This window comes from Salvelinus namaycush, chromosome 3 (genome assembly GCF_016432855.1).
Source record: "Salvelinus namaycush isolate Seneca chromosome 3, SaNama_1.0, whole genome shotgun sequence".
Classification (NCBI taxonomy): Eukaryota; Metazoa; Chordata; class Actinopteri; order Salmoniformes; family Salmonidae; genus Salvelinus; species Salvelinus namaycush.
In genome coordinates this window covers 51,108,882-51,135,606 of record NC_052309.1, presented here as the reverse complement: position 1 = coordinate 51,135,606, position 26,725 = coordinate 51,108,882, and the positions used below count along the sequence as shown (strand labels likewise).

The 26,725-nt window shown below is 41.0% G+C and overlaps 3 protein-coding genes across 3 annotated transcripts in view; 2 read left to right on the top strand and 1 right to left on the bottom strand.

Annotated features, from left to right (window-relative positions):
- Positions 1 to 11,008, top strand: part of rad50 (RAD50 homolog, double strand break repair protein) — a 40,621-nt gene extending 29,613 nt beyond the window's left edge. The window contains exons 23-26 of the mRNA XM_038978339.1: positions 6,718 to 6,803; positions 7,211 to 7,356; positions 7,486 to 7,619; positions 10,346 to 11,008. Of these exons, the coding sequence (XP_038834267.1) occupies positions 6,718 to 6,803; positions 7,211 to 7,356; positions 7,486 to 7,619; positions 10,346 to 10,532 (553 nt within the window). The 3' untranslated portion in view covers positions 10,533 to 11,008. The remainder of the gene's footprint in view (positions 1 to 6,717; positions 6,804 to 7,210; positions 7,357 to 7,485; positions 7,620 to 10,345) is intronic.
- An 82-nt stretch (positions 11,009 to 11,090) lies between these two features.
- On the top strand, positions 11,091 to 12,251 carry LOC120032313. The gene is made up of 4 exons (XM_038978352.1): positions 11,091 to 11,279; positions 11,435 to 11,497; positions 11,684 to 11,785; positions 11,932 to 12,251. The coding sequence occupies exons 1-4, from the start codon at positions 11,121 to 11,123 to the stop codon at positions 12,046 to 12,048; spliced, it is 441 nt and encodes a 146-aa protein (XP_038834280.1). The 5' UTR covers positions 11,091 to 11,120; the 3' UTR covers positions 12,049 to 12,251.
- An 8,003-nt stretch (positions 12,252 to 20,254) lies between these two features.
- Positions 20,255 to 21,572, bottom strand: LOC120044402 (POU domain, class 4, transcription factor 3). Its single transcript, XM_038989038.1, has 2 exons — positions 21,453 to 21,572; positions 20,255 to 21,157 (listed from the first exon to the last, which is right to left on the bottom strand). The coding sequence occupies exons 1-2, from the start codon at positions 21,570 to 21,572 to the stop codon at positions 20,255 to 20,257; spliced, it is 1,023 nt and encodes a 340-aa protein (XP_038844966.1).
- Positions 21,573 to 26,725: the final 5,153 nt, after the last annotated feature.

The following is a 26,725-nucleotide window of genomic DNA, read 5'->3' as shown; positions in this document are numbered from 1 at the left end:
GTTAAGTGTGTCTTGAATTCTAAATAAATCACAGACCGTGTCACAATCAAGCACACCCACACATCACACCACCTCCTCCATGCTTCACAGTGGGAACTACACATGCGGAGATCCGTTCACCTACTCTGCATCTCACAAAGGACAGATTTCCATCGGTCTAATGTCCATTGCTTGTGTTTCTTGGCCCAAGGAAGTCTCTTCTTATTATTGGTGTCCTTTAGTAGTGGTTTCTTTGCAACAATTCAACCATTCACTCAGTTTCCTCTGAACAGTTGATGTTGAGATGTCTGTTACTTGAACGTTGACTATTTATTTGGGCTGCAATCTGATGTGCAGTTAACTCTAACATATTGGCTGCAGCAGAGGTAACTCAGGGTCTTTCTTTCCTGTGGCGGTGTATGTTTTGTTTGATAAAGTTCATATTTATATAAAAAAATCTGAGTTTACATTGGCGCGTTACATTCACTAGTTCCAAAAACATCCAGTGATTTTGCATAGCCACATCGTTTCAACAGAAATACTCATCATAAATGTAGATGATAATACAAGTTATACTCATGGAATTATAGATATACCTCTCCTTAATGCAACCGCTGTGTCAGATTTCAAAAAAACTTTACGGAAAAAGCAAACCATGCAATAATCTGAGACGGAGAACAATAGTCAAATTAGCCGCCATGTTGGAGTCAACAGAAACCAGAAATTACATGATAAATATTACCTTTGATGATCTTCATCAGAATGCACTCCTAGGAATCCCAGGTCCACAATAAATGCTTGATTTGTTCGATAATGTCCGTTATTTATGTCCAATTAGCTACTTTGGTTAGCGCATTTGGTAAACAATTCCAAAGTCACGAAGCTCGTTCACTAAAACCTGACAATGTCCAAAAGTTCCGTAACAGTCAGTAGAAACATGTCAAACGATGTATTGAATCAATCTTTAGAATGTTGTTAACATACATCTTGAATAACGTTCCAATCGGAGAATTACATTGACTTCAGATGAGCGATGGAACGGAGCTCCCTCTCATGTGAACGCGTGTGGTCAAAGAATGGTCACCTCATGGCAGTGGTGACAAATTCTCCTCTCATTCGGCTCCCCTTCAGAGTAGATTCATCAAAGTTCTACAGACTGTTGACATCTAGTGGAAGCCGTAGGAAGTGAATACTCATTCATATCTCGCTGTGATTTCAATGGGATCTTGGTTGAAACTCGAACAGCCTCAGAATTTCCACTTCCTGTTTGGATTTTTTCTCAGGTTTTTGCCTGCCATATGAGTTCTGTTATACTCACAGACATAATTCAAACAGTTTTAGAAACTCCAGAGTATTTTCTATCCAATACTAATAATATGCATATATTAGTAACTGGGACTGAGGAGCAGGCCGTTTACTCTGGGCACCTTTCATCCAAGCTACTCAATACTGCCCCTGCAGCCATAAGAAGTTAAGAAGGAAAGAAATTCCACAAATTAACAAGGCACACCTGTTAATTGAAATGCATTCCAGGTGACTACCTCATGAAGCTGGTTTAGAGAATGCCAAGAGTGTGCAAAACTGTAGAAAAGGCAAAGGGTGGCTACTTTGAAGAATCACAAATATAATTTCATTTGTTTAACACTTCTTTTTTGGTTACTACATGATTCGATATGTGTACAATGTAGAAAATAGTTGTAAAATATATATATATATATATATAGAAAAATCCTGGAATGAGTAGGTGTGTCCAACACTTGGTGACCACTCTTAAAATCCGATAAAGGAAAAGAAAGGGGAACTGCTGTGCGTAATGCTCCTGTTATCAATAGTTTAGGTGTCGATGCCAGGATGTGTGACACTAATCAGGACTCACTAGTCATGCTTATGTGGGCGAATTATCCTACCACAAAATGTACAGAATATTTTTTGATGTGAAGTGAGTCATTACATGAAACTGTTTCTCTGCCCTTCGCTTCAAGATAATACTTGAGTTTACAAGTTTTCACTCTTGGATTGTGCAACTGCAACAATACATAGCAACGGGTAATTAGCCTAGAGGAAAGTCTTTGTCCTCAGGCCTGGAGGGAAGCCAAAGTAATTCCGCTACCCAATGGTGGTAAAGCAGCCTTTACTGGTTCTAACAGCAGACCTATAAGCTTGCTGCCAGCTCTTAGCAAGCTGTTTGAAAAACTTGTTTCACCAAATACAATGATATTTCTCTGTAAACAAATTAACAACATATTTTCAGCATGCTTATAGAGGGCACTCAACATGTACTGCACTGACACAAGTGACTGATGATTGGTTGAAAGAAATTGATAATAAGATTGTGGGAGCTGTACTGTTAGATTTCAGTGCGGCCTTTGATGTTATTGACCATAACCTGTTGTTGAAAAAACTATGTGCTATGGCTGTTCAACCTCTGCCATATTGTGGATTGAGCTATCTATCTAATAGAACTCAAAGGGTTTTCTTTAATGGAAGCGTCTCTACATGTTTGACATTAAAGTGTGGTGTACTGCAGGGCAGCGCTCTAGGCCCTATACTCTTTTCTATTTTTACAAATGACCTGCCACTGGCATTAAACAAAGCATGTGTGTCCATGTATGCTGATGATTCAACCAAATACGCATCAGCTGCCACAGCTAATGAAGTCACTGAAACCCTTAAAGAGTTCCTGTCTGTTTTGGAATGGGTGGCCAGTAATAAACTGGTCCTGAACATCTTTAAAACTAAGAGCATTGTATTTGGTATAAATCATTCCTTAAGTGCTAGACCTCAGATGAATCTGGTAATGAATGGTGTGGCTGTTGAACAAGTTGAGACTAAATTAATTGGCGTTACCTTATATTGACAGTTTACAATGTCAAATCATATAGATTCAATGGTTGCAAAGATGGGGAGAGGTCTAGCCGTAATAAAGAGATTCTCTGCTTTTTTTGACACCACGCTCCAAAAAGCAAGTTCTGCAGGCTCTAGTTTTGTATAATCTTGATTATTGTCCAGTGCTGCAAGGAAAGACCTCGTTAAGCTGCAGCTGGCCCAGAACAGAGCGGCACGTTTTGCTCTTAATTGTAATCAAAGGGCTGATATAAATACTATGCATGCCGGTCTCTCTTGGCTTGAGGAGAGACCAACTGCATCACTTATTTTTATAAGAAACGTGAATGTGTTGAGAATCCAATTGTTTGCATAGTCAACTTACACACAGCTCTGACACACACTTATCCCACCAGACTTGTCACCAGGGGTCTTTTCATAGTCCCCAAATCCAGAACAAATTCAAGGAAACGTACAGTATTATTTAGAGCCCTTATTGCATGGAACTTCCATCTCATTGCTCAAATAAACAGCTAACCTGGTTTCAGAAAAGATGAAGCAACGCCTCTCCCCTGTTTGACCTAGATAGTTCGTATATGCATTGATATGTAGGCTGTGTGCCTTTAAAAAAAATGTATGTAGTTTTGTACTTGAGCTGTTCTTGTCTAATGATGTTCTGTATTATGTCATTCTGTGTTATGTTTTGTGTGGACCCCAGGAAGAGTAGCTGCTGCTTTTGCAACAGCTAATTGGGATCTTAATAAAATACCAAATACATATCTGCACAATGACAGTAATACGGTGCATTTGGAAAGTATTCAGACCCCTTGACTTTATCCACATTTTGTTACGTTACAGCCATCTTCTAAAATGGATTAAATTGTTTTTTCCTCCCTAATCAATCTACACACAATACCTCAGACTGACATAGCAAAAAATCGTTTTTTAGGAATTGTTGCACATTTATATAAAAAGAAAAAAGGATGTCACATTTACACAAGTGTTCAGACCCTTTACTCAGTACTTTGTTGAAGCACCATTTGGAAGCGATTACAGCCTCAAGTTTTTTGGGGGTATGACGCTACAAGCTTGGCAAATCTGTATTTGGGGAGTTTCTCCCATTCTTCTCTGCGGATCCGCTCAAGCTCTGTCAGGTTGGATGGGGAGAGTCACTGCACAGCTATTTTCAGGTCTCTGGAGATGTTCGATCGGGTTCAAGTCCAAGCTCTGGCTGGGCCACTCAAGAACATTCAGAGACTCGAAGCCACTACTGTGTTGTCTTGGCTGTGTGCTTATTGGTGGTGAATCTTCGCCCCAGTCTGAGGTGCTGAGTGCTCTGGAGCAGGTTTTCATCAAGGATCTCTCTGTACTTTGCTTCGTTCATCTTTCCCTCGATCCTGACTAGTCTCCCAGTCCCTGCCGCTGAAAAACATCCCCACAGCATGATGCTGCCACCACGATGCTTCACCATATGGATGGTGCCAGGTTTCCTCTAGACATGACTCTGCATTCAGGCCAAAGAGTTCAATCTTGGTTTTATCAGACCAGAGAATCTTGTATTTCATTGTCTGAGAGTCTTTTAGGTGCCTTTTGGCGAACTCCAAGCAGGCTGTCATGTGCTTTTTACTGAGTGGCTTCTTCCTGGCCACTCTACCATAAAGGCCTGATTTGGTAGAGTGCTGCAGAGATGGTTATCCTTTTGGAAGGTTTTCCCATCTCTGCAGAGGAACTTTGGAGCTCTGTCACAGTGACCATCGGGTTCTTGGTTACCTTGTTCAATCATTTCAAGGATGGTCAGTGGAAACAGGATGCACCTGAGCTCAATTTCGAGTCTCATAACAAAGGGTCTGAATACTTCTGTAAATAAGGTATTTCTGTTCTTTTTTTTGTAAATGTGCAAAAATTTAGAAAAAACTGTTTTTGCTTTGTCATTATGGGGTATTGTGTGTGTGGATGGGGGGGGGATGTATTTAATACATTTTCGAATAAAGGTTGTAACGTAACAAAATTTGGAAAAGGGGATGGCAACTGAAAACTTTCCCGAATACACAGTACAAGTACCTTGCATATATTAACATTCTATTGCCGTATCGATGGTAGACAGAATGAGTCTTGAGAGGAAGTGACAGCTCAACTCTCTCACTGAGATATCATCTTTGTTGGCTTAGTGCCATCAACAGGCAGGCCAGCAGCGCAGCGGTGGTAGGGATGATCAGCTCTCTGGTTCTTATCATGTATCCCATACAGAGCATACAGTAGAGCCCATGCAATCAGTGTGAGTCAACCCTGTGAGTTTGCATTTAGTTGGAAGTGAATGAATGCCATTGTCTTTTGTCCATGATACCATTTAAAAATATATACACACTACCGTTCAAAGGTTTGGGGTCACTTAGACATTTCATTGTTTTTGAAAGAAATCCAATTTTTGTCCATAAAAATAACATCAAATTGATTAGAAATACAGTGTAGACATTGTTAATGTTGTAAATGACTATTGTAGCTTGAAACGGCTGATTGTTAATTTTATGGAATATCTACAGAGGCCCATTATCAGCAACTATCACTCCTGTGTTCCAATGGCACGTTGTGTTAGCTAATCCAAGTTTATCATTTTAAAATGCTACTTGATCATTAGAAAACCCTTTTGCAATTATGTTAGCACAGCTGAAAACTGTTGTCCTGATTTAAAGAAGCAATAAAACTGGCCTTTAGACTAGTTTAGTATCTGGAGCATCAGCAATTAAGGATTTTCCATGCGAGAAATTTCCAAGAAACTGAAGATCTCGTACAACGTTGTGTACTACTCCCTTCACAGAACAGCGCAAACTGGCTCTAACCAGAATAGAAAGAGGAGTGGGAGACCCCGGTGCACAACTGAGCAAGAGTACAAGTCTAGTTTGAGAAACCGATGCCTCAACTGGCAGCTTCATTAAATAGTACCCGCAAAACACCAGTCTCAACGTCAACAGTGAAGAGGCGACTCCGGGAAGCTGGCCTAGGCAGAGTTCCTCTGTCCAGTGTCTGTGTTCTTTTGCCCATCTTTTCTTTTTATTGGCCAGTCTGAGAGATGGCTTTTTATTTGTAACTCTGCCTAGAAGGCCAGTATCCCAGAGGCGCCTCTTCACTGTTGACGTTGAGACTGGAGAAGTCATTGACTAACCTTAGTGAGCCATTTTCTTGTTTGGCCAATTGAACATGAAAAGTAATAGATTGATATGAAGGAGCTCTTGTCCCATTATGTTACCTAAACCAAGCCCAATGATCTTCTCATGGTGATGGTAATCACAGCTTTCTAAGAAACTCATAACTTACAGATATGGTCACATCCTGTAGATTTAATTTAGTAAGCAGAATAATAGTGTCTTTCTGGCCATACCAAATGTCGAAGGGAATTCAAGAGAAACAATAAAGCCTGGTAATCTTTTTTTTATTTGCACCCACCTAGAACTGGGTGATACGGACAATAATCCATATCTTTATAAATTGACTGAATTGTCACAAACTATAAATAGAACGATACGTTTAAAATTAATATTCACAACGGTTACTATTTTATAATGGCTTTAAATCTACTACTACCACTTTGACATTTGTAGCTTTAAATGTCCTGTTGGCAGTCACCCATATTGGCAGACTTATTTCAAACTTCAAATTGTTCTAGTATAGGCTACTCATCGTAAATAACTGTCAGTGAAATGTCCTCTAAGTGGTCGGTGTCTATGATTTACGGTTAATTTGCCCAGCTCTACACCCACCCAGTCTTAAAATCTTTATCCCTCTCTTAATCTTTATTTGAAGTTTTTCTATCACTTACTGGTAGGCCTATGTCTAATCCTGTTGAAAGGCATCAATGCCAATGGCATCTTATCCAGAGTTTTGCCCATTTTCAGTTGTACCCACTGTCTTCTTCTACAGAACCATAATGAAGTTTCACAGTATGAAGATGGAGGAGATCAACAAAATCATCCGGGACCTCTGGCGCAGCACATACCGAGGACAAGGTCTCTGAGCGAGTGTGATTTTAGTTTAAGTGCTCAACTAAAATCATGTGCCTGCGTGGAATATATATTTCATAATGTTATAACTTCAATAAAAGTATCAAATTTATCTCCAACCCCCATCCATCTTGTTTCACTTTAGCAGGATGTAGCAGTATGCTGTTTAACAGGACTGCCCAATAGCAATTGTAACTAACCTGATTGAGTTTGTTAACCAACTAGTTTTTATAATCAGGTGTGCTAGATTAGTAGTGAAAACCTAAAGAGCGGTAGCTCTCCGGGAACGGTTGGGCAGCCCTGCTGCATAATGACCACGCTTTGCGGCTGTGTTGTCACCCCATACTGTATCAATTAGTCATGTGATTTATCGATTTAAGTCTAAATGTTCTTCCTCCCTTGCTCTTCTCCAGACATTGAGTATGTGGAGATCCGCTCTGATGTGGATGAGAATTCTTCAGGGGCGGGAGTGAAGAGGAGGACCTATAACTACCGTGTGGTGATGGTGAAGGGAGATACGGCGCTGGACATGAGGGGTCGCTGCAGTGCCGGCCAGAAGGTGCAGTGCTGGATGCTTTACCTGCTTCCTGTAGCTCATCAGATAAGAGAGGGCATTATCCCCTTATGGATATAGGAGTGGCAGTGTGTTGGTAAATTTGATGACGTGTCGGTGTGCATGTATGTTTAGGTCCTGGCCTCCCTCATCATCCGTCTGGCTCTGGCTGAGACCTTCTGTCTGAACTGTGGCATCCTGGCCCTGGACGAGCCCACAACCAACCTAGACAGGGAGAACATCGAGTCCCTCGCACACGCCCTCGTGGAGTGAGTCCATTTGTCCAATAGCCTGCTACATCTGAATGGCAACATTTCCCTTGCTTGGAGCAAAGTTATGCACTCCAAGGAAAGGTCAACTACAGTGATCTCAAAGTATTGGGACAGTGACACGTTTTTTGATTTGGCTCTGTACTCCAGCACTTTGGATTTAAATTATATAATGACTGCGGTTACAGTACGGACCGTCAGCTTTCATTTGAGGATATTTTCATTCATATCGGGTGAACGGTTTAGAAATTACAGCAACTTTTTGTACATAGTCCCCCTCCCCCCCCCCATTTTAGGGAATGAAGGTATTAGGACAAGTTCACTTCCATATTCCTAGCACACAATGTGACTCTACAAACTTGTTGGATGCATTTGCTGTTTATGTTTCAGATTATTTTGTACCCAATAGAAATTAATGGTAAAATAAAACATTGTCGTTTTGGGGTCACTTTTTTTTTTTTTTTTTTTTTTTTTTAAACTTTATTTAACTAGGCAAGTCAGTTAACTGGGTTAACTGCCTTGTTCAGGGGCAGAATGACCGATTTTCACCTTGTCAGCTCGGGGATTCGATCTTGCAACCTTTCGGTTACTAGTCCAACGCTCTAACCACTAGGCTACCTGCCGCCCCAGGTAGCCTTATTGTGAATAAGAATAGAATATGTTTCTAAACACTTCTACTTTTAATGTGGATGCTACCATGATTATGGATAGTCCAGAATGAGTCATGAATAATGATGAGTGAGAAAGTTAGATTCACAAATATCATATGCCTAGGACATGCTGACCTCTCATCATTACAATAAGGGGGAGGTTAGCATTTTTGGGGGGGGGTATGATATTTATGCCTCCAACTTTCTCACTCCTCATTATTCACTGTTCATTCAGGATTGTCTGTAATCATGGTAGCATCCACATGAATGTAGAAGCATTTAGAAACATATTCTCTTATTTACAATTAAAGTGACTCCAAAATGACACATTATTTACCATTAATTTCTATTGGGCACAAAATAGTCTCAAACACAACCAAAACAAGCAGAAAATGCATCCAAGCTTGATGTAGTCATTGCGCGCTATGAATATGGGACTTAACTTTTGACTACTTTAATACACATGTAAGTGAATGTGGCCCAATACTTTTGGTCCCCTAAAATGGCAGGACTATGTACAAAAAGTGCTGTCATTTCTAAATGGTTTACCTGATAAGGATGAAAATACCCTCAAATTAAATCTGACAGTCTGCACTTTAACTTACGTCATTATATAATTTCAAAACAAAATATTTGTCACTGTCCCAATACTTTTAGAGCTCACTATCTTCATGTAGAAACATTATGGGATTCTTTCAAAATGCCAGATTTCAGCTGTATAGTTCAGCATAGGACACGCACATGAATTCTAGTTGTCATCTAATTTTGCTGCGCCAAGTCCTTTGCAATCTGGAAACGTATCACCCCAGCAATTTTTTTTATCATCTCATCTACCGCTCTCCCAAACCTAACCCAGGGTTTCTAACTGAACTGTCTGATCCAAACCTAACCCAGGGTTTCTAACTGAACTGTCTGATCCAAACCTAACCCGGGGTTTCTAACTGAACTGTCTGTCCCAAACCTAACCCAGAGTTTCTGACTGAGCTCTCTGATCCAAACCTAACCCAGAGTTTCTGACTAAATTGTCTGATCCAAACCTAACCCGGGGTTTCTAACTGAACTGTCTGTCCCAAACCTAACCCAGAGTTTCTGACTGAACTGTCTTATCCGAACCTAACCCAGAGTTTCTGACTGAACTCATCACCACTGTGCTCCTCCTTGGTGCTGTTGGGGGACTTCAACATACATGTTGACTCTGGCAATGACAGTTTTGCCACTGAATTCCTTGTTATGCTTGACTCCCTTGGCTTTACCCAGCTTATTGACTTTGCACACATAATCGTGGTCACACGCTAGACCTGGTATAGCCCATCGGTTTACCATAGACAACCTGACTGGTTCAGACATTGGGCTTTCTGACCACAAAAGTAATATCTATTGATGTATCGAATATCTATTCCCTCCCCCTCTCTGCAGTTAGCGTACTGTCTTTTCATCATCTCAAATCCAGTCTAGTCTTTGGGGCTCTACCAGCCCTTATATCCAGCCCGCTGGAAGATGCAGTGTGTCTGTATAATGACTCTTGCTACACCTCTCAATGACTTGGCCCTCCTAAAGACCAGAGTAGTTTCATTCTAGCGCTCGGCCCCCTCGTACACTGAACTGCGCTCCATGAAAATGGCTGGGCTGCACCTTGAGCGGCAATCCAGGGTGTCTCTGCTAACTATCCATGCCCAAAATGTATGACCACAGCGGAGTACAAAAAACCCCAGATTCCAGCTGCATACTTCAATATAGGACACGCACATGAGTTCTAAATTTTTTTTAGAAACCATCCAATGTTCAGCTCATTTACCTGAACACAGGCGATCATAAAAATGTTCATCCACCCCAGTATAAATACATTTGAAGGCAAGTACATGTTAGTTCAGCAGATTCCTTTTTAGGGTGGTTACGGCTGAGAGGATGAAGGATTTCTTTAGGCTGTTTTTGCTTGCCAGTGGCACCTTTTAGTCTTCTACCTGACGGCAGAATTTGGAAGGATTCGTGCAGTGGGTGTTGTCATTGAAGAAAAGTACATTAATAATATAGGAATACTATTGTACAAATATTTTGACACGACTTTTCTCTGCTCAGAATCATCAAGAGCCGCTCGCGCCAGCGCAACTTCCAGCTGCTCATCATCACCCACGACGAGGACTTTGTGGAGCTCCTGGGGCGCTCCAACTACGTGGAACACTTCTACCGTATCAGGAAGAACATGGACCAGTGCTCTGAGATCACCAAGTGCAGCGTCTCCTCCCTCACCTCCTACCTGCACTGAGTGTCACAGACACCATCCAAAGACTTGATTGATACTAGTCTGTCAAGGCCATGATTGTTATAATAGGCACATGGCACTACAAATGTTATTTTAAAAAAATTATAAAATGCCTTAGTTGACTCGAGAGGAAAAAAACTGCACTACAGTACTGTATTCCAGTTGGCGTTGGGATCTGTGCCTAAAGAAGACCCTAGTAGTTTCTGTTCACTTCCTTTGATTTAGGAGGGGTTTCTGTTGTTTGACAGGATGAAGTTAATTGGTAGATAAGACCTTGAGGCCCCGTCGTTGATTACCACTTTTATCCGGTATTCGGCGAAACGCCTCTGGTCTTGGTGACGCTTGCTAATCAACCACATCTCAATCAAGATATTCATAATGTGTCTCAAACTGTATATTTGAGTCTGCATCAGCTGACACTGCAATAAAATGTGTGGGGGGGAAATATCCTGGGTCCTGTGTATAAATAATCTGTTCACTGAGTAGTCCTCACATTTGGCTTTAAATTGTTACCTGCTGGCACTTCAACTTCTCTGAACTACAAGGACTTCTTTAGTACTACTTAGCTTTGGCAAATCAACCCAACCAAAGATGAAGACGGCGATCCTTCTCCTCTCTGTTGCGATGGTGCTATTTGACTCTGGAACTCTGCCTGCCAACGCTGCAGCGCACCGGCAGCATAGAAGTCACGATTACAATTTAGAGACAATTATTAGCATGGCGGGACAATACACACACACTCTGTCAGAGGTAAGAACTGATCAAAAAGCTACAACTGAAACTTTGGGTTAGCTTGTTGACAATGGCAAAGAGTGCTTATATTCTATAGGATTCCTCTGCCTTACTGTTTTGTCATTTTAAAAGTGTGCAACAAACATCTCACAATTGTCTTACTTTTACTCTAGGAACTTCTGGGAACATTACTCCTAGATGTTACACATTTGACTGAGACCACCACAAAATGCAAGGTGATGTGATTAAATGTTCTGCCCCCTTAGACATGTTGGTGTTAATAAGATCATATGTATAATTGAATAATATTTACAGTTGATGTAAAAAATAAATAAAAAATTTTTTTTTTAAAGATATGTTTATATGAATGGCGGTGGAATATGTGGAAACTTTAGTTAACGAAACAAATTGTTATTTTACAGGAGTTCTTCTGCGAAGCTGAGACAATCTTGGCCTCCGTGAAAAATGACACGTTTGGTGAGGAGGGAAAGATTGTCCGACGTCTGAGGGTTTACAATAAACGTGTAAGTTACTAAAGTGTTCTATTAATAAAGCAGCTCATTGGCCTGCAGTGGTTTCTCCCTCTTAAGAAGACGTGACCAAATGAAGGCACATGCGCTGAGTGAGAGTGTCTTTGGTGTTGACGTCTGATGATGCTCTCTTATTACAGCAAAACTGCGCCGTTGTGAAGAGCCAATACAACCAGGCGGAGGGCAACCAGGTGGAGCTGAGGAGACTTCTCCACGACCTAAAAGAATGTGGCCAAAAAATCAACTCCAAACCATGAGATCTACACCAACTCAACACAATGCTAATCTGCTTATTTATTATTTGTTGACAGTTTTATTTAAGTTAAAGTGGCGTTAAATGACTTTACCAAGGGCAGTATTTTAATTCTATAATGTTAATCTTTCTCTTCTTTTTTTTACCCGAGTTGCATATTGATGATCTAATGCACACCTGTTAACAATGCATAATTTTATATGACAATATTTGTACCGAAATAAAGGTTTTTCATGATTAAAGTTTAAAGTCTTGTTTTTAACTTACACATTTTCCAGGATTTCCATGAATTGTCAATGGACAGGTTAGACTGGTCATTCATTTCCACTGAAATGGCAGAGCTGGTGTGAAACAGTAGCTGAAATCTATATGGGAGACCATTACCTGCTAAACTTACTAACATCTTACTCAACTGTATTCTCATGGCCCTTGAAATCGCTATTTGTGTTTGCTAGCCATGATTTGATGTGAGATGCTCTACATCTATCTAGTGGGACATACTGTAAATGCTGCGACTGAAGAGCTTTTGAAGTGAATGCGCTTTGCCACTCCCTTCCCTGGACAATGATCACTGTGAATTAATGCAAAGTGAGCTCTGAAGGGAGGCCATACAGTAGAGGCAGCAGGGGCTTCACTACTGGCATGCAACCATTCATGTGTTATCTCATTACTACACTGAACAAAAATATGTTATATGTTTCATGAGCTGAAATAAAAGATCCCAGAAATGTTCCATACGCTCAAAAGTTTCTCGCAAATGTGAACAAATTTGTTTACTTCCCTGTTAGTGAGCATTTCTCCTTTGCCAAGATAGTCCATCCACCTGACAGGTGTGGCATATCAAGAAGCTGATTAAACCTCATCATTACTCAGGTGCACCTTGTGCTGTGGACAATAAAATGCCACTCAAATGTGCTGTTTTGTCACACAACAAAATGCAACAGATGTCTCAAGTTTTGAGGGAGCATGCAATTGGCAGAAATGTCCACCAGAGTTGTTGCCAGGGAATTGAATGTTAATTTCTCTACCGTAAGCTGCCTCCAACGTTGTTTTAGAGAATTTGACAGTGCATCCAACCGGCCTCACAACCGCGGACCACGTGTGCGAGCGGTTTGCTGATGTCAACGTTGTGAACAGTGTGCCCCATGGTGGCGGTGGGGTTATGGTATGGGAAGGCAGGCATAAGCTACAGACAATGAACACAATTGCACTTTATCAATGGCACTTTGAATGCACAGAGATACCGTGACAGATCCTGAGGCCCATTGTCGTGCCATTCATCCGCCGCCATCACCTCATGTTTCAGCATGATCTGTACACAATTCCTGGAAGCTAAAAATGTCCCAGTTCGTCCATGGCCTGCATACTCACCAGACATGTCACCCGTTGAGCATGTGTGGGATGCTCTGGATTGTCATGTACAACAGTGTGTTCCAGTTTCCGCCTATATCCAGCAACTTTGCACGGCCATTGAAGAGGAGTGGGACAACATTCCACAGACCACAATCAACAGCCTGGTCAACTATGCAAAGGATATGTGTCGTGCTGCATGAGGCAAATGGTGGTCACACTAGATACTAACTGGTTTTCTGCTCCGCAACTACATTTTTTAAAAGGTATTTGTGACCAACAGATGCATATCTGTATTCCCAGTCATGTAAAATCCATAGATTAGGGCCTAACTAATTTAAATTGACTGATTTCCTCATATGAGCTGTAACTCAGTGAAATCTTTGAAATTGTTATATGTTGCGTTTTATATTTTTGTTCAGTATAAATTAAACCAACAGCTCCCTCCCTCTGTTGCCACCACCACTTTTTACAGTCCAACACTGCGGCCTGCTGGTGGTGCTTCTTCTCACTGACCTATGAACTCATTGAGGCAGAGAGAATATGACTATTCATGGAGATACTGAATTATTCAGCGTTGCTTAATTTTTCATTATTTATTAAAGGTAAACATGGGTGAGCTAGATTTAGTTTGATATATTCTGGAGTGTTGCGCTTCCTTGCCTGCCATTATTTGTATATCTCAAGGAATCCTCTTTGGCTTAGCTGCGGAGGTCATACTTTATTTGGATAGTCTGGATAGTCCATCTGTAAATGCTCTACAGATGGTCACACTATCAACAAACTGTCTGTTGACAAGCAACTGCTTGCTAGGGTTAGGTTTAGAATAAGGGTAAGCATTACGGTTATGGTTAGTAGATAGTTGAAATGATACTGATAGTTTGTAGAGCAGTGTTCCCCAACTGCCGGCCCATGGGCCGAATTAACCCGCAGGTGATTTTATTTGGCCCCAAAAAATTTCCGAGCAAGAAAACAAAGATTATTTTAAAATATATTTATTGTTGGACATAAAAGACTGTAAAAACACTAGAAAATCCACTCCAAGATATTTTAATTTTGGAAATCTGTCAAAGTATTCCCACACATAATAGAGAGAGATGTGATCTAATACAAATGTAAGCAAGGTTTAAAATTATGTTTTAGTCCAATGTTATCTGATTGGGCTTTTTGCGGTCAATTTGCAGTCTAGAAATTATTTGCAATTATGTTCCGGCCCCCTGACCATCCGCTCAAGAAAAAATTGGCCTGCAGCTGAATGTAGTTGATCCATGCTTTAGAACATCTACACATGGACTATCCAAATAAGGTGTTAACCGAATATGAAGGAACGTTTCCCTCTCCCTATCTATCTTTCTATAGTACAGTTAGGATCACAATCCCACAGGGAATCCCTAATAAAACAGTAATGAGCTGGTGCCCAGAGGCTATGGAATCTGCCCTTCAGTTCAATTTGATCACACAGGCTTCCCAGATCGAATCTGATCTGTGCAGGTAGAACCACATATAAAAGCCCCTCATAATTGAGCTCAGGAATACTAGCTATTTGTACGCCTCACCCTGATTCATTGGCAGGGTTTTTCATCTTGTGATTTGGGGAGTTTAGCCCCAGGGCAGCCTTCAGGCCTGGGGAGCAGGGGACCAATGACTGCATCTGCTGTAGGATAACCCGGGGCCCCTCTATGGACTCGCACTGTTTTCATGTCTCTTCAAAAGTCAGTCCATGGAGAGTGACAGCATGAACTCCTGACAATAATGTGCCTGCAGCCCACTCTAGTGCTTTGGTTTGGATGCTTTCGAAGGGCGCCTGTTGTCACAAGACCTTAATGTCAAACTCTACAGGTCACAAAGTGAACCCATCTGATGTGATCGACTTGGAAAAGTAGAGACGTAACAAGATGGCCGTGCTATTTTGAAAGCTTCTTACCTTTCTCCCTCTCTCGGTTCACTTTTTGGATAAGATTTCTACAGACTGTGAAGAGATGTGTTCATCTTGCTTCTGCTTTCGTGAGCTCTTTCAAGTGCTTTTCTGAGGAAATCACGCCAGTGTGAGTTATTTCTGAGTGGGTTAATCTCATTTCTCAGGGCACTTTTATAATGGAGCGCTGTTAAATTATGCATGCGGTGTATAATACTGTTATTGGGGGCGGTGAATTAAGCAGGTGGCATCCCAGGCTGTATGTCCTACCAGAAGCCCCCTCTCCTCTGACTGTTTAAATTGGGTGGCACAGTGAAAGAGGATATTCGAGCATTGTTTCATACGCTTGACTGTAAAACAAAAATACAAAATAGAGAAAGAAAATATACTTATGCTCTTGGCTTTGCACATATTTATCGTTTCATGTGAGCTATAAAAACAGATTTAAATGTGTATCTTCAGTACTGTGTTTTCCCTAGTAACAAATTGTATCCAAACGGTGATGGTAACTACAGATAGCGAACTGCACACATGCAGCAGCATACATTTGCATACAGTCAAATTGTACAATTTAGGTGTTCGGTCCAAGGGTAACCATAGATTTTAGTCTGGACTGTTGTGAGTCTCTGTTGTGCTGGTGCTGAAATGAAGAGCAGAGTATCCTTGTGGGAGGTCAGGGGACAAATTGCCTGATATAACCACTGCACCATGCATAATGTAGAGGCCGTTCAAGAGCCTATGGAGAGAGACGATTCTAGGCAGCTAGCTGTATTGTTTAGTATTAAGAGAGAGGAAGAGGTTCCATGTAGCCCAGTTAATATTTCAGTGTGCTTAAAAAAAGACATATCATATGATGCAAAATGCATCATACTGTGACACTTTCTGTATTTTGAAAGTTCTATATCTTGAAAACTTGATTGCTGACATGCAAAACAGTTTGGGACTGTAGCAACAGTGGACTAATGAAATAAACACCCAAATATAGATTGAACGGAATTTTTTATTTTATTTTTCCCAGTAGAACAAAGTTTGAAATACTTATGTAACAAGATTCCTCACATGTAGAGAGTCTAAAAGTGACAAAAACAATCCCCACCTGGGTGTCGTATGTACTCTATGCAACTGGTTAGTACTGTACAATATGTAGGAATGTACACGGATATGATGGTAGCCAAGGTTGGAAAGATTGTTTTTGATAATGTTGGTAACTTATACAGTGGCCATGGCAAGCATCCACGGTCATACATACACACCTTTGTCACCTTTGTTGAAACATCTCAATTAAATGCATTCACCAGAGAGAAAGGTTCATGAAAAACCTAGGCTGAGAGAAAAGGCAAGTCAAAGAAAAGTGGGGGGTAGAGAGAGGGAGGACATGGTAGGAACAGAGGACGCACGAAGTTCACATTTGAAGGGCAGCCTCATGTTTCCTAGTAACAGAATCCCTCTGGATGACTCGATGACATGCTTGGGAAGAGCTGTGGGCTGAGGCCTGGAATGACTTGGTATGTGATAATAATAGGAGAAGACTAATAAAATGCACAGAGGTAGCTGTCTGCCTCCACATTAGTCACATTCTCATTTGTTGCTTCTGGCACTTTATGAATAATTGAGATGGCGGTGTCTTGGTTCTGCCATCGCCCCTACCTACCCCACTCGCTCTCCTCACAGGGACTGCCGAAGAGTTAACCAACCAGGATAGGCTAAGAGGGAGAGGAGGGGTGTGCAGTGCAAAACACCGTCCGGGAGTCAGTCTGCCACAATTACAGTGCTCTCATCCCCATTCTGGCGAGCACTGTCTCTCTCCAGTCCATGAAAACATTCCAAGCAAACTTAACTGTCTCTCTCTCCCCGTCTCTCTTTCTCTCAAACACTCACTCACACCCACAAATGCAGACATAACAAGCCCACCACCCACCACATCAAAATGTAATATTTGATGATTAAATCGATGTGGTCCAAATATATATTTATAGGTCAACTTATGAAGTTCTAAAGTTATCTAAGTTAATTATGCAATACCTTACATTTTTCATAAAAAATATTGTTCCTTGACTGTGTAAAAATACTCTTAAGATTTCAGAGTCTTATTTATTTAAGTTATATTTCGCAGCAAATTTGCAATTGAACTGAAGTGAAAATGCACATAGGAATGTTTAATAAATAAATATACAGGGGTAATGCAGCTCAATTATTGCATGAGAAATTGCAATACCTTCCAACTGGGAATTAATAATAGAACGGGCCTCACTCGCCACATGCTCCCTGTCTTTGCTAACCTTCAGCTCAACTTACCTCATAGCAAGAGGTTTATGATATCAATAGGGGTATTACAGCGATCAATAATTTACACACGCTTCCTGGCCAAAAAAGATTTAACCTTCCTCTCCAAGTCATTTCTTTAACATTAATATGGTAAAACTTCAGACAGTGGAAGATCAAATATATTCTGAAATTCTCTAAAGTTTGTAAAAATAAAACAGAAACACATGAAAACAATTAGAACAAAAACAATTAGATTGAACAATATAAGCATTTCACTTTTTGGTGAAGCTTATTTATCCTGATTTAAAACAGTCTACAGCCACATATCACATGTTCCCAAGACACAGAACAAGGGAGAAAATGTCCATTATGTTATCGTCATGAGCAAGTAGACGATCTATTATGTTGCTTTGCCCCTCTTTCAATTGATTCTTTATTAAAATAAATTACGCATATTGCCTAAGCAATTAATCAAATCTTAAGATCAAAGAGAATATTACAAATCCACTGATTTTATTTTCAAATGCAAAATATTGATCCTCTGGCTAAAATATCCAGAGAGCCTATTACACTTGGGAGAATAGCGCGTGACCTGTAACTTCAGGTTATAGTGAATAACATACAGTATATTTAACAATACGTTATTTTTGTTTTTACTTCAAATTAATATATACATCGAATTTACACGAATTGAATCAAATAATGATTTTATTTCAAGTCTTAGACCTGCTGTTCCACTTTCACAGAAAAAGTATCCAATACTAAATGACTCATACAACTGCACTTATTCATCAGGAAGAGAATAAAGACAAATATAATGAAGTGAGTTGGTATTATTACAAGTTCAAACAATAATAGTAGTTTCACATACTATTTCAAACTCCTATTGTATTGTTATTTGTATAATAATATATTTAACTTGAGTACAACAACTCAGAATATAAAGGGGCAAGGGGAACTACACACAGATAAAAACGGTGGAAAATGATCTTGATTTTCGTACTGGTTTAAAAGATAAATTGAAATCTTCAAATCCTTACCTGGCATTGTGAGAGTCCCCTCTATCCCTCGAGTCACGAGCTCCCATACACTCTCAGCCCTCCGCACAGCTCCAAGCTTCGTTTTATACCAATATATAATTAATATTGCATCATCATTACTTAATAATTTCAAACCCCACGATATAACCCAGTGACACAAGGGCATTAATTATTAACCAATCTAATTAGGACCAAGGTCCTGGTAACAGTGCGTCAATGAAAGGAAAACATAAATTATATGTGCATATAATTGTTGCATTGTGTTTGACTTTGGTTTATCATTCAGCAATGAAATGTGTACTTTTTTCAATCATATTTATGTGCTATATGATTCGTTTTTAATCGCAGCAGAGAATTGGGAAGTCATACATGAAACAAGTCATGTTCTCTGTGAAACTCATGGTTTTACAATGATTTTATCACCTGTATCTTGAGGCAGGATTTATTCAGACCAGGAACAACCCCTGAGTTAATACTCCCTTACTCCAACCCGAGAAACAAAATAGATAGTTAAATACAATACTATCATAACCTCACACAAATGGCAAAATTACTTTAAGCTCAACCTAAATGTTTTTAAATTGGTAATAGCCTGTTGTATTAGTGGTAATAGCCTGTTGTAATAGTGGTAATAGCCTGTTGTAATAGTGGTAATAGCCTGTTGTAATAGTGGTAATAGCCTGTTGTAATAGTGGTAATAGCCTGTTGTAATAGTGGTAATAGCCTGTTGTAATAGTGGTAATAGCCTGTTGTAATAGTGGTAATAGCCTGTTGTAATAGTGGTAATAGCCTGCATATGTCTAATTCTCTACAATTGACTAAAACACAAAATAATCATGCAAAATTTTATCGAAATAATAAATAGCTGATTCAATGGAATTTGAGAAAATATTCAATGGTTTTTTAATGAAATTTGAACTTCACACATTTTGTCAAGTGAAATCCAAGAGTGAAGAAAAATACTCATAGTATTTCAGTGATACTCCAAACTGTTTTACATTTTTTCACATCAAAATAGTCCATGACAAAATATAACAGCCTTCAAATGCCGGTTTGACATGCCTTATTTAAAATTAGCCTATTAAAGAAAATCAACTCGTGTTGTGTCATAAATATTGTGAATAGTATTTGCCTCGTTTACACACAACGGTGAATAAAGTTCAGCTAGTTCACAAAGAGGGCACATTTATTAGCATTTGTTGAGTGGTTGTGTTACCCCTATGCAGTGAACACGCATTCATTCCATCTTAAATATGAATCCTAAACGTGAAAATGGTTAGTGTAATTGATTAAATTGTCCAAACAACTAACAGGTTTTATGAGCATTCAACAGGACATATCAAACGAGAGAGAAGTCATTTTCTCCCTCTATTTGTTAGGCCCTATAGTTTAGTTCTGTGATTGAAGAGTTGTCATAGGCAGTCATAAAATCAACAACGAAAATGTCCTCCAAGAGACCTTTAGCACGATACGTTTAATTCCAAACTAAACAACAGGACAAAAAAAGTGAACGAAATAATTTAAATAATTTAAATTTAAATACATCCTATAGAGTCTCAGTAGTAAATTCCAGTCGGGCATGAGATGTTGATAGATCCCTGTTATCTCTTCAAAATGGCGTATTTGAGGCATTATGTGACCTAATGCACAGCAGAATATTTCATCCTTTTCTGTTTTTGCCGTTGGTTGCAAAACCACACACGAACCACGTTCTTTTTAAGGTCCAGTTTTTCAGCAATTGCAGCAATTTTTTCCGAAGAGGGACGGGGCTGGATAGCAAAATATGCCTCCAAAGATCGTTTCTCAGGTGCGGCTATCGACGTGCGTTTTCGTTTGCGTTCGTTGCCATTGAAAAGGTCTGGCTTGCTGTTTTTCTCCCGGTAAGCAGCCTCAGCCTCCTCGAGCCAGGCTTGGAGGACAGGTTTTAGCGCAATCATATTATTGTGAGAGAGGGTGAGGGACTCGAACCTGCAGATAGTACTCTGGCTGAGAGAGCCCACCCCAGGTATCTTTAGGTTGGCGAGAGCCGAGCCAACGTCCGCCTGGGTCACCCCGAGCTTTATCCTCCTTTGTTTGAACCGCTCAGCGAAGGCTTCCAGCTCCCTAGGATCCGACTCCACGTCGTTGACACACGACATTCCGTTGTGCACAGACAAGGAGTGCGGATGACCCATGGCCATAGCTTGGTGAAGGTGACCCATGGTCTGGAGGTGGTGCTGGTGGGCTTGAGTGGCCATCATAGAGGAATCCGGAGCCCCCATCCCGCTCACAGAGAGACTGGACGAGATGTGATCCAGGAGATCCCCCTCCAAGCTCTGGTTGAGGTGGTGGTGGTGGTGGTGGTGGTGAGGGGTCAGGGTGGAGGAGTGGGTGATGGGCACCGTAGAGGAGTTGGAGGTGCAGGGGACACTACTCATGGTATGGTAAGTCACGTCAGGCTTGAAAGGGTGACTCTTGCCGTGAGAGACAATGTCAGCAGCCGCCAGAGCTTCCGCGCGTGCCAGTGGACTCTCATCAAAGCAACCGAATATATTGCCCTGAAGCTGCAAGCAAGAGTGCGCATATTGAAGTCAGTGGGGAATTCTGTCAACTCAGGATTAAAAAACATTTCAAGAACAGGGAGAACCCTCTTCAAAGCACAGGTCATAAAAATTAATATGAAAGTAGCAGCTTTGCTTAAATAGACATGTGGATGAGAGAGAGGGAGGGGTTGTGAGGGAGAGAGAAAGAACAAGGACGGGAGTGGATAATAAAGTCCTTTCTGATCCACTTATTAAAACGTTTTAAATGTCTATTTTTTTATTATACATTTGTGCCTCAAATAAATGACTAACATACCTGCGGGGCAGGCAGACACACCCTGCGCATGCCTTCCGAACTCGCGTGCAGGCCAGAGTATTTGGGCTCCTGCAGCACCGGGTGCATAGAGAAATGCTGCTTGCTGTTCATGGTCATCATCTTCGTTGCGCACCTTGCAGGTAAGTGGCCCTGACATAGAGGCAGGCTCGGTTCTCTGGCTCGCTGCTGTTAGTGAGCTATTTCAATTGGCAGAACCTCCCGGTCTGTCTCTCTCTCCCCCACCCCCACCCCCACCTGCCCCTTTACTCAACTTACAAGTTACAAATCATGGGAATGGCCTAGGTCCTGTGCGCAAGCGTGATGCACGCTTGAAAGTGAACGCAATTAAATGGCCCATGAAACAAAACGTTTGGGCCTATTAGGCCTATCCCACTGGGCGCAGACGTCAATTCAATAATCTTAATACCTTACTTCATCTAGGCCTCTGTATGTCTACATTAACTTGTGGTTCCAGGCTTAATGTAATAAACACAGAGAATATGGGCAGTCTATTTTTCTTAATTTTGTCATGTTTCTTCTCTCTTTGCATCAAGGATAAAACAGGAGAGTGGTTAGCTTCAGCACCAGTCTTGGCGTCTCGTGATCCCCACATTTATAAGAGGGAACATATAATAACCTGGGCGTTCACATATTCCACACGCGTACATAGTAAATACATTTTTGTTGTTGTTGCATATCCCCCTCCCCTTGAGAGTGAGGTCACGGACAGGGCTCAACAATTGTTGACCGCGACCATGGAGCAATTAGAGTTAGAGTTAAGTTCCTTGCTCATGGGCACATCGACATATGTTTCATCTAGTGGGTTCGGGGATTCGAACCAGTGACCTTTCAGTTACTAGCCCAACGCTCTTCAACGCTAGGCTACCTGCCCCAACCACTCTTCAACAATCAGACGGTGAGGCAAATTAATACCACACAAATTGTGTAACATAAATGCCATTTTGAAATGTGTAGATGAAATAGCCAACACAAATAGACTAACAATTCCCTTACCCAATCAATTTATGCTGAGAATCTGAAACTGTGCAAAATGCAATTTATGTACTAAACCTTTTTCAAAACATTAAAAGAAATAGAAATACATCAAAACATTGTCAAACTTTTCTTCATTGATCAAACTTTCTAATTATAGATGAAGAACAATTGTACTTCACACTACATACTTTTTCAAAAACGAAAGAGCAATCTATTTCACTTGGAAATATGATTTGGTTTAAGTATAAATCCCATGGCTATCTCTCAAGCAACAGCTGGGAAATTGAAGTCAAGGACATTATTTGGATATGAGTTAACAGAATATAAAGTTTGATTTTCACCGGCCAGTTACTTTAACAATGATTTTGAAACTACAGCCCTCTCCTATTTGCTCATACAGGTAACTGCCAAAAGTAAAAGAAACACCAACATAAAGTGTGATAATAGGGCGTTGGGCCACCACGACCCACCAGAACAGGTTCAGTGCGCCTTGGCATAGCTTTTACAAGTGTCTGGAACTCTATTAGAGGGATGTAACATCATTCTTCCATGAGAAATACCATCATTTGGTGTTTGTTGGTGGAAAAGAATCTCCCATAAGTCTTCAATTAGGTTGAGATCTGGTGAGACACACACACACTTTGAACTCCTTATGCTCCTTGGCTGAGTTTCCAAAGGCGGCCCAATTCTAATATTTTTTCCCACTAATTGATCTTTTGACCAGTCACGTTAGATCTTTTTACCTCAGCGCTTTTTCAGAGCTGATCTGATTGGTCAAAAGACCAACGAGTGAAAAAAATATCAGAATTAGGCTGTTAATTGTTCATGTTAATTGCTTAAAGCGATACTTCGGGATTTAGGCAAAGAGGCTCTTTATGTATTTCCCTGCAGTCAGATGAACTCGTGGATTCCATTTTTATGTCTCAGTGTGGGGTTTGAAGGAAGTTGCTAACTAGTGCTAGTGCAATGATAACTAGCGTTAGCACAATGACTGGAAGTCTATGGTTATCTGCATGCTAGCAGATACCCATGGACTTCCAGTCATTGTGCTAAAGCTACTTAGCTTTGGCTTGCGAAACTACACCTAACTTCCTTCATACTCGACATAGAGACATACAATTGATATCCACAAGTTCATCTGACTCTGGGATGTAGATAAGGACATTGCCAAAATCCAGAAGTATCCCTTTAATTAACTCAGGAACCACACTTGTGTGGAAGCACCTGCTTTCAGTATACTTTGTATACCTAATCTACTGGTGTTGCCTTTATTTTGGCAGCTACTTGTATTTCCCAGATAGCCAAAAGGCTAAAGCCAAAAGTATTGTAGTTTAATCAGGACTGACCCAAATAGTGACAACTTTTATGCTGATCATCCAAAAGGACACACACTTGCTATTTACAGATATGTCTGGTCTTAATCCTTCCCTTCATTGTATTGGGATAGTGTCAGTTCATGATTATCTACATTGGCTAAATCTGATTACTGGATCTTGTAGATACATAAGGCACCTACACACAACAGCAATGTTGGCTGGGCAGTACCTTGCTCTGCTCTCTATCCCCCATCCAGGTGAACACCTGTTCTCAGTGCATTATATCTCATGTGGCAGGCTGACTGTCTCTCCCAGCAGTAGAAAGAAGAGCCAGGCAGGCCAGTGACACAGTGCTTCCATCTGATCCGAGCCACCTTTCCTCCGGTTCCCCAGACAGTGAATAATTCAGCGGCACAGTGGCAGGCATCCATTACCACATTGGCATGTTCTTATTCATTATAGAGATTAAAACAGGCAAGGTCTTTTCTCACAAGGACCTGTTGCGAGAGAGAGAGCACCTTGGCAGGGTACATAGTCTTTTTGTATACAGTAGGCCTACTTTAAGGGAAGTCAGACTCCTCGAACTCCCCTTTATACTTGTATCATTGTCAAGCTGAGGTGCTGAGGTTCAGAGATGAGTTCTGAATACACAGGACATTGTGTTATAAATCCATTGTGTCAATAGAGCGCTATCCTAAAACTTGCTTGATGTTGTTGAGACGGGGATGTGGATAGGGAAGATATTTCATTGGGGTTCAACAGTGAATTCTGGCGTCCCAGAACCACCCCCCTTCTATACCTACCCAGTCTCCTTCCCGCTCACTTTGGGGCCCAGCTGGGGTATTTTCTCTTCAGCCAGAGCCACTGGCTATCCCTTTCAGCAGCCTCTGACGTTGACGTGATGGTTTGGCGTAAGGCTTGGCCGTGGAAACCAAGGTCCTTCAGCAACCTGGTGGTAGATGTTGCCACAAATCTACAACACACAACCTCCACTGGGCAAAGCCTCACTTTCCAGTCTAGTCTGCCTGTTCTGCATCTGCTGCAAGCTTAGCATACTGCAGCCTCTTCCTCTCATATACCTCGTCCACATTATCCTCCCAAGGCACTGTTAACTCCACTAAGTAGACAGCGTGCAGAGAGTTGGACCATAGTACCAGGTCTGGTCTTAGGTTGGTAGCAGTTACAGTGGCAGGAAAAAGTATGTGAACCCTTTGGAATTACCTGGATTTCTGCATAAATGTGTCATAAAATTTGATCGATCTGATCTTCATCAAAGTCACTACAATAGACAAACACAATGTGCTTAAACTGATAACACACAAACAATTATACATTTTCATGTCTTTATTTAACACACCGTGTAAACAATCACAGTGCTGGGTGGAAAAAGTATGCGAACCCTTGGATTTAATAACTGGTTGACCCTCCTTTGGCAGCAATAACCTCAACCAAACGTTTTCTGTAGTTGCGGATCAGACCTGCACAACGGTCAGGAGGAATTTTGGACCATTCCTCTTTACAACACTGTTTCAATATTTTTGGGATGTCTGGTGTGAACCGCTCTCTTGAGATCATGTCACAGCATCTCAATCAGGTTGAGGTCAGGACTCTGACTGGGCCACTCCAGAAGGCATATTTTCCTCTGTTGAAACCATTCTGTTGTTGATTTACTTCTGTGTTTTGGGTCGTTGTCCTGTTGCATCACCCAACTTCTGTTGAGCTTCAATAGGTGGACAGATAGCCTAACATTCTCCTGCAAAATGTCTTGATGAACTTGAGAATTCATTTTTCTGTCGATGATACTAAGCTGTCCAGGCCCTTCGGCAGCAAAGCAGCCCCAAACCATGATGCTCCCTCCTTCACACTTTACAGTTGGGATGAGGTTTTGATGTTGGTGTGCAGTGCCTTTTTTTCTCCACACATAGTGTTGTGTGTTCCTTCCAAACAACTTAACTTTAGTTTCATCTGTCCATAGAATATTTTACCAGTAGTGCTGTGGAACATCCGGGTGCTCTTTTGCGAACTTCAGACGTTCAGCAATATATTTTTTGGACAGCAGTGGCTTCTTCCGTGGTGTCCTCCCATGAACGCAATTCTTGTTTAGTGTTTTACATATCGTAGACTTGTCAACAGAGATGTTAGCATGTTCCAGAGATTTCTGTAAGTCTTTAGCTGACACTCCAGGATTCTTCTTAACCTCATTGAGCCTTCTGTACTGTGCTCTTGCACTCATCTTTGCAGGACAGCCACTCCTAGGGAGAATAGCAACAGTGCTGAACTTTCTCCATTTATAGACAATTTGTCTTAATGTGGACTGATGAACATCAAGGCCTTTAGAGATACCTTTGTAACCCTTTCCAGCTTTATACAAGTCTGCAATTCTTCATATTAGGTCTTCTGAGGTCTCTTTTGTTCGAGGCACGGTTCACAACAGGACATGCTTCTTGTGAATAGCAAACTCAAATTTTGTGAGTGTTTTTTTTATACGCAGGGCAGCTCTAACCAACATCTCCAATCTCCTCTCATTGATCGGACTCCAGATTAGCTGACTACTGACTCCAATTAGCTTTTGGAGAAGTCATTCGCCTAGTGGTTCACATACTTTTTCCAACCTACACTGTGAATGTTTAAATTATGCATTCAATATAGACAAGAAAAATACAATCACTTGAGTGTTATTAGTTTAAGCACACAGTGTTTGTCTATTGTTGTGACTTGGATGAAGATAAAATCACAATTTATAACCAATTTATGCAGAAATCCAGGTAATTCCGAAGGTTTCACATACTTTTTCTTGCCACTGTATGTCTGATGGAACTGAGGCATTGGGCCACATCTGACAGATTTTCCAGTCTCGGGCCGCATTCAGCTGTCCAGCCTTCGTCCTTGGAGAGAGCTTCCTTTGTTTTTGCCCTCTATGGACAAATGCTTTTCGTTGCACAGGGTCATATGGGGAGCACA

Excerpts from the sequence above, each read along its gene's own strand:
- LOC120032313 (XM_038978352.1), top strand. The coding sequence starts at position 11,121 with ATGAAGACGGCGATCCTTCTCCTCTCTGTTGCGATGGTGCTATTTGAC. Across the intron at positions 11,280-11,434 it reads ACACACACACTCTGTCAGAG|GAACTTCTGGGAACATTACT; the intron begins GTAAGAACTGAT and ends CTTTTACTCTAG. Across the intron at positions 11,786-11,931 it reads TGAGGGTTTACAATAAACGT|CAAAACTGCGCCGTTGTGAA; the intron begins GTAAGTTACTAA and ends CTCTTATTACAG.
- LOC120044402 (XM_038989038.1), bottom strand. The coding sequence starts at position 21,572 with ATGATGACCATGAACAGCAAGCAGCATTTCTCTATGCACCCGGTGCTG. Across the intron at positions 21,158-21,452 it reads TGTGTCTGCCTGCCCCGCAG|CTTCAGGGCAATATATTCGG; the intron begins GTATGTTAGTCA and ends TCTTGCTTGCAG.